This window comes from Rattus rattus, chromosome 18 (genome assembly GCF_011064425.1).
Source record: "Rattus rattus isolate New Zealand chromosome 18, Rrattus_CSIRO_v1, whole genome shotgun sequence".
In the NCBI taxonomy this organism is placed as follows: domain Eukaryota; kingdom Metazoa; phylum Chordata; class Mammalia; order Rodentia; family Muridae; genus Rattus; species Rattus rattus.
Window position 1 is genome coordinate 24439161 of NC_046171.1, and position 10672 is coordinate 24449832.

The 10672-nt window shown below is 42.2% G+C and overlaps 2 protein-coding genes and 1 pseudogene across 5 annotated transcripts in view; 2 read left to right on the top strand and 1 right to left on the bottom strand.

Moving 5' to 3' along the window:
* The window catches only part of Gcc2 (GRIP and coiled-coil domain containing 2), a 50762-nt gene extending 48819 nt beyond the window's left edge, over positions 1–1943 (top strand). For both annotated transcript variants that reach the window (XM_032888347.1, XM_032888348.1), the window contains exon 23: positions 452–1943. In XM_032888347.1, coding sequence (XP_032744238.1) covers positions 452–522 — 71 coding nt within the window. In that variant the 3' untranslated portion in view covers positions 523–1943. The remainder of the gene's footprint in view (positions 1–451) is intronic.
* Positions 1–10672, top strand: part of P4ha1 (prolyl 4-hydroxylase subunit alpha 1) — a 1160453-nt gene that overhangs the window by 370963 nt on the left and 778818 nt on the right. The gene's annotated exons all lie outside the window — the stretch shown is intronic.
* On the bottom strand, positions 9639–9739 carry LOC116887764 (annotated as a pseudogene).

The following is a 10672-nucleotide window of genomic DNA, read 5'->3' on the forward strand; positions in this document are numbered from 1 at the left end:
TGTACAAGCATATATGGAAATGAAATAATCAGACTCATAAAATATTGGGGTTGGGGATTTAGCTCAGTGGTAGAGCGCTTGCCTAGCAAGCGCAAGGCCCTGGGTTCGGTCCCCGGCTCCAAAAAAAGAACCAAAAAAAAAATATATTGATAAACGTTCTAAAAGGAGCAGAAGAAAAAGAATAGAACAAAGATAGTAAATAAAGAGATTTTTCTAAGACTGATTAAAGATTCAAAGTGATTTCAATTGGAAGAAAAAGTCTGCCTCTCTTCACAAAAGTTGGGCTTTATCTAATACCATGCTCCTAAGAAATTCAGCGAAATAATTAATGTGCCTTTTATAGTGCCTGTAATCAATGGAATAGACAGTATTTGCTTATACTATACAGCGATTCCATATTTAGTTTTCATATTGATAAGATTTCATAATTTCTACTTTTAATCTTTCAAAGGTGAGGAAGAAAGTGCCTCTCGTTCCTCTGGATGGGCATCCTACCTTCATAGCTGGTCTGGACTGCGATAGGTTGACAGAAAGAAGATTCTTTAGTGATGCAACAGAACTCCTTTGGAAAAGCTGGGTATCATTTGATCATGAAGTGTGCATCTCTGTTCACATCCCCTGATGATTGTACATATGTATAGCCCATGTATATAGAATCTCATCTTGTAGTAAAAGGACAACAGCTTGAAGCAATGGTACCAATTGTTCATGGTCCTCTAACTCAGCACGTGGCCTCATGGTCTCTGTGATCTCCACCCACAGAGGAAACAGTTCATTCCTGCACTCTGGAACCCCAGGAGACACTCGTTTCTAAGTAGTATTGTGAATTTTGATATTGAACTAAATTTTGGTACCAAACCAACTGGGGAATTTAATCTTTTAAAATAATGTTTCAAGATTGAGGAAATGCTTTATTGATAAGGTTGACATGTTTATTAAAAGATTATGAAGTAAATATGCTATGGTTAATTATGAGGCTAACTTAAATTGCAATTTAGTCAGTTGCTTTAAAATAAACCTCCCTCCCATTTGTAATTTTCAAAATTGGCCCTAGTCCTGGTAATGTGACACTGACAGAATAGGTGGGCTCCACCTCAGCTGATGTGTTCTGTGGTGTCTCCAGGCTTGTTTGCTGCCACTCATAAGCCATGAGTCTCTTTTGAGAATTCCCTACATCTCAAAACAGTGACTGTCTTACTCAGCATTAAATCTACATGTGAACCTGGTGCTTCCAGTATTGTTCAAGTATTCTTATTTCCTAAGCATGACCCCAGAGGGCTCAGGCCCTCTATTGGTGAACAAGCCTAGCTGGGGGAGTATCTCTGTCCTTATGTCTCGGGAAATACTATATTGACTAGATTAAAATTGTGCTCTTAAATCAGATTTGGGGATTATATTTTAATATGTAATTTGTTAATAAATAGTGCTGTCTGGAGTCTCAAGCTTACGTTTATTCTCCAGTTGTCAGTCTCAGCTTGAAACTGTCCTTTAGTCACTATGAATATTGGTTTCCAACCTGGTTTGACTGAAATTTACTGCTGACATGTTGAGTTTGTTCTCTTAAAGCTGTTTGACTCTCAGTGTTCGCTCTGCCTGTGTTAGAACAGACCTAGCAAGTGAGTGTGCTGATTCAAACACATCTCTCTCAGCTGACTCTAGAAGGTAAGGTTTTCTACCTTTATAAACTGTGAATGTGAGTATGCCCAACGGAATCCCATGTAATTTCAGTACTATTTAAATAAACTCCATGTTTTCTTTGGGCCTAATATGCCTTTTGAAGTCTGTATAAACTTGTTTTCAAATCTAATCTGTTCATATGAATATAATAAAAATACCTTTTGCATGGTAAAAATTACTTTGATTACAAAAGATATATATGCTTTTTGTGACCAGCAATAAGAAACTGTAATGACTGATATTTCTATTAAATGCACTTAACTATATTTTTATGACTATTGTTCTTCTATTAAACACTGTCTCTTTATTGTGAAGTGGAGTTGCAAACTCCTTTCCTACTGTACCTCCATGGCTGGGACCATGGTTGATACTGAAAATGTATTACAGACTGAGCTACTCAGAAGGCCACTGTGGAAAAATTCCTCTCAGCTCAGGAATTTGAGGCCAGCCTATTAAGGCACCCTCCCCCTAGCCTCTGAAGAGGATATAGACAGCCAGGCAAGGTGGCACATGCCTTTAATCCTAGGATGCAGAAGTAGGCGGATCTCTAAGTTTGAGGTCAGACGTGCACACACACACAGACACACACCACCTACACCTGGAACAACACATATGTCTTTAGGTAATGTAGACATGAATTTGAATAGAGACAGACACCTGGCAAAGGGTACAGGCTTAAGGTGACCTCGGAAGGGTTCTGCTCAGTTCATGCAAATTCTCAAGGACTGGGCTATAGAGAGAGGCAGAACAGAGAGAAACACTGGTCCTCTGAAAAACAAAGGCCAACTGAACCCTGGCAGGGAGTGAGCATGGCCTTTACTGAACCCTGGCAGGGAGTGAGCATAGCCTTTAGGCCTAGGAATTAATGGTGTGTGGTGTTCAACCAGTTTAGTTCAATGCTCATCTGCGCTGTGCCCCTAATGACTTGTTTTTGAGACTTTCTACATACCCAGAGATGGGGCTGAAATCCCATGTGAAACAGTGTTATGACCAGTCTGCACTGGTCTACAGCTCGTACTGAAATGCCTTTAAGTTGATAGTGGCAAGTTTCATTGTGGCATTACATACATGTATTCCCTTTGTCCATTGTTTTCCCCCTGGTCCTCCCCTGCTCTACCCACCCATCAGTGCCTCTCTTACTGATCTCTGTTCTTTCCCCAGATCTTCCTGTCTTCTACTGTCACATCACGTTAATCCTATTACCCACTCTTTTCTCCTCTCTCTCGTAGATCTTTTCACCCCTCTCATGGTCCCCTTTCTACTTTCATAAACTCACATACATACTATAGTTATATATTTGTGTATATATAAATTTATATTCTGCATATAAGAATAATAAGATACTATTCTAGACTATTCCAGCTTTTTTTTTTTTTTGCTTTAACATGATCTCCAATGGCATTTCATTTTCCTGCCTTGATTTCATTATTTTCTCCAGAGCTGCATGAAGCTCTTTCTTTGTAAAAATGGACCAAAGTTTCTTCTTCTACTAATCTGCTGATGAGTATCTAGACTGGTTCCATTTCATATCTGTTGTGAGTTGAGCAGCTATAAACATGACGGTACATATATCTCCAATGATAATGCCAACTTAGATTTCTGAGCATATGGGCCTAAGAGTGCTACAGTTAGTCCATAGTGGTTGTTCAGTTAAATCCCACCAGCAGTGTAGAAAGCTTCCTCTCTCCCCACACACATAACCACCATTTGTTTTCCTGATAGTACCCATTCTCACTGGCACACGATGGAACTTCAAAGCAAAGAGTTGAGGACAGTGTCCTTACACACTCTGTAAGCCCTTAGTATTGTCTACATGACGCCTCCCACCAGCAGGGTATGAGACTCCACCATGTTCACATTCTCACCAAAACTGCTTTTTTTTCTTCTTGCATCCTTGTGGATGCAGTGTGGTATGCCTTCATGGATTCAGTTCCCCTTTTCTTAGTGACTAAAGATGCTGAGTGCTTTCATGTATCTTGCCATTTTAAGAATCCTGTTTTTCAAATGACCTTAAGTATCCTTTACATGTCAGCTGTATGATTAGCAAATATTTTATATCATTCTGTGATTCTATGGACTGTCTTTTTAATGTTTGAAAAAGTGTGAGTGTGCAGATGTGTGAACTCCTATGCCACCATGTGGATGTAGAAATCAAGAGACTATCACAATCAGAAAGAAGTTGGTTCTTCTTCAACCCTTTCATGGGTTCCAGTTAGGGGCGGAGCTATCGCGATAGCCCATGTTTACTTATTTATTTGGTTGGTTGGTCGGTTTTGGTTTTTAAAATTAGAGCCTCAATATGTAGCCTTGGCTGGTTAGAATTCACTGAGTTGATCAGATTGACCTTGAACTCAGATCTGCCTACCTCTGCCTCCCAAGTGCTGATTAAAAGCATGTGCCACACCCATGGCTCCATTTATTTCATTGATAGCACTTTAATTCCATTTTTTTTTTTTTTTTTTTTTTTTTTTTTTTTTTTTTTTTGGAGCTGGGGACTGAACCCAGGGCCTTGCGCTTGCTAGGCAAGCGCTCTACCACTGAGCTAAATCCCCAACCCCCCAAAATTTTTATTGTCAGTGAAGTCTTTGACTCATTTTATTGTTGTTGTTGTTGTTGTTGAACTGTTTTTGGTTGTTTGTTTCTGTTGGTCTTTTGTGATTTTGGTCTCATGTGCAAGAAAGTATTGCCTAATACAGTCTCACAGATGGATAGTCCTTTTTAGATGGATGGTCAGCAAATATTTCCTACCATTCTGTAATTCTATAGATTATCTTTTTTAATGTTTTAAAAAACATGTTTGTGTGCACGTGCTTTTTTCTTTGCTATGACCAAATGACTGACTGACATACATACATACACACACACACATACACATACATACATACATACATACATACATACATACATACATACATACATACATAAGGATAGAAGGGTTTCTATAAACTCACTGTTGGAAGCACACAGGTCCTTGCCCCCACAGATTACCAGGGAAACTCAGTGTTGTCTTTTCAAAGAAAAAGTTGTATAACCTGTTTTTCTACCCAGAAGGCTGGGAGTTAGAGGCGATTAATAGCCTGGCGACCATCGTTGCCCGAAGGGCCAGACCATATCAAGCTCTCAGAATCAAGACCAGAGATACGTAGAGTCTAGATGACCCTTGCATTATTTGTATAGCCAGGGGCTCCCCCAAGCTCCCACAACTACGACAGGAAGTACCTAATAGCCCAGACGACCTTTATACTATGACTAAGACCACACCAGATCCTTCTCTAGGCCCTTAAGCTAATACATGTAGCCTGTCTGTGTTTGAATATGCTTATAATAAAGTGCTTGGTATCCAGACTGACTCAAGTCAAGCTGAACTAAGCTTACCTCACCCCTATTATTTCCCTGCCCAGTGACAGTTGTGGAGAACTCCCTTCCCCACCCCCTCCCCCACAGCTTACAGTGTGAGGATGGAGAGGAGAGCAGCAATGCAGTTCTGGCTAGACCAACAGGCCTGTGAGGCAGCAGGTCACACCACATCTGCACTCAGAACGTAGAGAGAGGTGAATGCATGACCTGCACTGCTCCCTTCCCTTCTTATTCAGCCCATAAGCCTAGCCTTCAAGATAGTGGTGCCAGCATTCTAGGCCAGCCAGGGCTACCCAGTCTCAAATGCAAAACAAAACAAAAGAGTACTATCACACCCAGCAGGTAGGAGAATGTGCCGCCTGCTGCTCTACATTTAGTGATAAACCTTCCACCCCGAGAACAATCTAAGGATGGATCACTCTGATAGGAAAGACATTTAGCACTCCTGTCAGATGTGAGTAGTCAGTGTGCTATTGGGAGTTAGGGACAAAAGTAACTTGGGAAAGAATGGATCTGTTTGGCTTACATATCCTGATCACAGCCCATCATGAAGTCAGGGCAGGAATTAAAGCAGAGACCATGGAGAAACACTGCTTATTGGCTTGACCATCATTGCTAGCTCAGCTTTCTTTTTTATGTGTGTGTATAGGTGTTTTGCTTATGTGTATGCCTAGGCGTCATACCCACACAATGGCAGTAGAGGCCAGACGGTGGTATGGGATGCCTTAATGTTATACACAGTTGTTAGCAGTCGTGGGTGCTAGCGATCAAACCCTGGTTGTCTGGAGGAGAAGCTGGTGTTCTTAACCTCTGAGTCATCTCTCCAGCCCCAGCCTCCTTTCTTATACAACTCAGCATCACCTGCCCAGGAGTGGTACCATCCCAGTGGTACCCCTCTCACATCAATCATGGATCAAGAAAATGCCCTAGGGACTTGCCTCAGCCCAGTCCAATTAAAAGCATTTTCTCAGTTGACCTTCCTCTACCGAGATAACTCTAACTTGTGTCAAGTTGGCAAAAACCAAACAAACAAATACTAACCAGAACAACTATCAAGAACTGAAATGATAATACATAACATAACCCAGACCCTGGGAAAAAAAATCACACACTTGTTTCATTTCGTTTTCTCTGAACTTGGCCTTGTCATTTTGCTCTCACTATGTAGACCAGGTTGGCCTTGAATTCAAAGATGTCTGATTGCTTCTGCCTCCCAAGTGCCAAGATTAAAGGCTTACAAGACCAATTTTCTCTCACTTGGGAGGAAAAGAAGTGAGTGAATATTACTGGTACTTCCTCAGGGATGTCTACTCAGTTCAACCTTCATGGTTTGGTGCCTCTAGACTTCACTGTGTTCTTATTTCCTACTGAATTTTATCTGACTTTATTTTATTTATCACCATCTATAAAATTCTGGGAGAAACAAAAGAGAGAGGCCTATTTGATTCCAAGAATTGTGAGGTTACGTGTAAACTGTCACAGTATCCAGTGCAATAAAGGACAAGCAGGCCTTCATGGGGCCCCTAGGTTGTGGAATCCCATTCTCGATGGGCTCAATGCCTGTAGTCATTGAATATGCATTTAAAGAAGAGAGGTATGTTCAGCCTAGAGAGATAGCTCCTTGGTAAAGAATACTGCGACAGTCAGGATAGCTAACTGGCCACCATGTCATGAGAGCAGGCTGAGTGCTGGCTGCAGCACTCAGAAGAGCAGATCCTACACCTCACCTAGGCAGCCCATTAGAGCTGGCTTTGGTGGCAGAGGTGGTGCAGGAAAGCCAGCCCTAAGGGCATGAGCACTGGAGAGCTGGCTACCACCACTCATCTGCTGTGAGGGTTTGGAGTGATCCCCTCCTCCACCTCACCCCTAGCCATCTGTAGTAGTTAGGAAAGCTGGCCTCAAGATCATGAGAGCCAGAGAGCTATTCCCCTCACTGACTGTAGCACTTGGGAGAGTGGGCTCTGCCCCTCGCCTAAACAACACAATAGAGCTGGCCCTCATGGCAAAGGATTGGGTGAGTCAGTCCTAAGGGTGTGAGAGTAGGAGGGCCGGCACAGGCCCTCACAGGCTGAAGAATGTGGAAGAATTGGTCCCCACACCTTGACTGGACAGCACAATGGAGCTGGCTCTGGATCCATTGGAGTAGGTGAGCAAGCCCTGAGGGCATGAGAACAGAGAGCTGACCCTGTTCCCTGCCAGTAGTAACGTTGAGTGGCCTAGTCAGAGAAATGCCAGAGAACTTGCCTTGGTGGTGTCAATAGGGGAGAGCTGGTGGGCGGAGCAGCTCAGCTGCCTGCCAGGCCCAGATCCAGGGCTTTGAGTTGGCCTACTCCAACATCTACCTCATCTGTGAACTGATGGAGCATGTGAAAGGGCCGGTCCTGCCAATCTGAAACCTGCAGGCTCTCCATGATGTAGGGCATCAACAGATAGCCAGAAGGAGTCCCAGTGAGGATCCAGTATTAATAATGTCACAGAAGGGGCTGGAGAGATGGCTCAGTGGTTAAGAGTACCGACTGCTCTTCCAGACGACCTGAGTTCAAATCCCAGCAACCACATGGTGGCTCACAACCATCTGTAATGAGAACTGATACTCTCTTCTGGTGTGTCTGAAGACAGCTACAGTGCACTCATATAAATAAAATAAATAAATCTTAAAAAAATAAATAAATAAATAATGTCACAGAAGCCAGAGACCTGGAACTAGACCTGCAATGAACATTAGCAAGTGAAGATGGGTGCACGGAGGGGTACACTGTGGGACACACGGTGACACACTGCAGCCTCCATGATGAGATGTTTTCTATGCTTTGTTTTTCTTTTTGTTTGTATTTCCTATTGGGGGGCAGATCCAAGGGGACAGGGAGATGAGTGGGATTGGGGTGCATAATGCGAAACTCACAAAGAATAAAAATCTTTAAAAAAGAAAAAAAGACTACCTCTGTGCCACGGACCCTTGAGGCAATCCAGGGGGATTGGTTTCAGGTAGGCAAGGAGTCAGAGAAGGACAAACAGACACAGACACAAGGTGGTCTTGGATCTGAATGCGATTTTTCTATTCAAGCATCAGACTTTTATAATCATAAAGCAAAGCGAAAAGAAATGTTGCACATACACAGGAACAGTTTTACAATGGTCTTATTTAGATATTCATAAATTGGACCCAACTCCAAGAAATCAGTAAATTATTCATTTGCAAGGCACATGTGAAGTTGATGTTAGCTCTAACGTTTGAGACAGTAGCCAAGTTGACAAGCCACTCAGTGGTACCTGTGGTCAAAGGTCAACTATCTGAGATTTTACAGTAACCTTCTTGTTTTGTGAGCTGCCAAATTAGATTCATCAGATATGGGCTTCTTATGTATAATATGTCTGGGGTCTTCTCATTTATTAATGTAATCTTTTATGTTAATATCTTTTATTCCCTAGGTTTCTTCCTAATTTCCTCTAATATATTTAATTCTAACACTAACTCTATTTAGGGGCTTTTGTAACTGTGTAATAATACCATCTCTATTCTCTTTAAATAATAAACACCATGGGGTTCATGATTGTGCCAATTTCTCCATAAATGGGAGTGAATAATGTAATACCTTTTCTCCATTGTGATTGATCCATCGATTCCCAGATTCATCATAAACTCCTATATATGGCAAGGGATCAGGGGGAGCACGCTGTGACCCCATCCTGCTTAGAGGGGGAAAACCACCATCTCCTGCTATAAGCCATTGCCGTCTGCCATTCACGAATCTCTTAGGAATGCCACAAAGTCCCTTCTTTTTAGAGATTTCAGCGTCTTTTAAAGAAACTCACAAGAGTGAGTGAGTGGAATAATTTCCTGTCTAACCATCCCCACTCTTAAGGACTGTATGTCTTTACAGAGGGCTCTGGTAAAGCAATTCTTAGTGCTGTAGTTCAGTCAAAAGTTCCTATTCCATAAGATAAATGGTGACATTTTTCCACAGAAAGGTCAAATCCAAAATAGGGTCAGTGGTTACCTCTATTGTACTTTCTGTGATCTTTCTTTGTCCATGGGAAGATAGTAGGGCAGGACATGCCCTGAGCAAAAGTACACAGGGTAGAAATGAGATAGCAAGAAAAGATGTTCAAGCATGACAGCCATGACACATGAAGCACGTATCCTTCTGAGAGCGCAGCCAACCCCTCCAGGAGACTGACTTCCTTGAAGTCGTCACCTCGGATGAGTGTGCCAGGCTTTCGCCCAGTCACACAGACTCTACTGGAGGGAGTGTGGCACCTCTGCTCATGCAGAGGACCTAAATCCAGCTCCCAGGACCCACATTGAGGCTCACACTCCAATTCCCAGGATTCCATGCCTTCCTTTGGCCTCACATGTAGGTGAATGCTTACACACACAAAATATCAAGATCTGCATTAAAGGGTTAGAGATGGCTTAGCACTTTTTTAAAGTACATTTATTTATTTGTGAATAGGGGCACAGCATGGGGTAGAAGTCATAGGACAACTGTGGAAATAGGTTGTCCTACCATGTGGGTCTGAGATCATCAGGTTTGGCAGTGGTTGTCTTTCCCTGCTCGGCCATTTCCATTGTTGTGGTGGCCTTTTGGCTTTTGTTGTTTTCTTTGAATATGGACCAGTTCAAAAATGTGTGTGTAAACCTTGTGCAGGCCCATGCTAATCTTTACTAAATTATTCCAATTTTAGAATATGTGCTACTAAATACTATGTTCAACGTGGGGTGAGATGAAATCTTGAAGTAGTTTTACTTGAGATTTCCTGGCAGATAAGGACGTTTACTGGCCATTTGTGAAACATAAATATTTTAAACCACATAAGGGACAGTTGAAATTTTCCTCCAATTGCTTCCACACTGGCAAAAGTGATCCAAAATGTCTCCTGTCCAGAAGCCAGAAGCTTGCAATTTCTGTGCTTTGTGGTGTTCCTTGAATCTTTTTTGGTACCAAAAGAAGACAAGTGCTTGTTGCTTTCTTATCTGCTTGTCTGAGCAATGCTCACTCCTTCTCATGATTTTTTTTGCCTGTTCTGGATAGAACCCAGGATCTAGGGCATGCTAAGCAAGCATGATACCCCTGAGCCTCACCCAAGCTCCTCACTGCTTCTCAACATACTAATGTGCTGACTACAGATGATGCTCTCTCGACAGGGCTTCTTTGAGGACCACCATCCTTTCTTGGTCCTTTTCTCAGTCAAGTAGTTAATTGAAAAGCTCACATTTCCTTGAGAAGCCTCTGCATCTCTATTTGGTGTTTACTTTTACCAGCATTCCCAAGGAAGTGAATCTACTAACAAACTCTTCCTGTCCTGATTTCAAAATATATTATTCAGCATTGCCCTTTTATGGCCGCTTGACCTCAGTTTAAACTTTTTCCCTTTTGGAGCGATGGGATGCAGTGGAACAAAACAAAGGTGGAGAACCGAAGTCCGACTAAGGATTATGTTGCAATGAAATGAATTTCCTTTTGAAGAATTAAAAAATTAATAATAAGCCGCCTAACTACCCAAAAAGAAGAAGTGGGGTCTGTGAGAGCTTGAACTTTTCACCCTCCCCTGCTGCACAATGGTTCCCGAAACATTCTTGCATGAAAAGTTTCCTGAATAGCCATAATGACCCATAGCCTCCGCCACAATGTCCCAA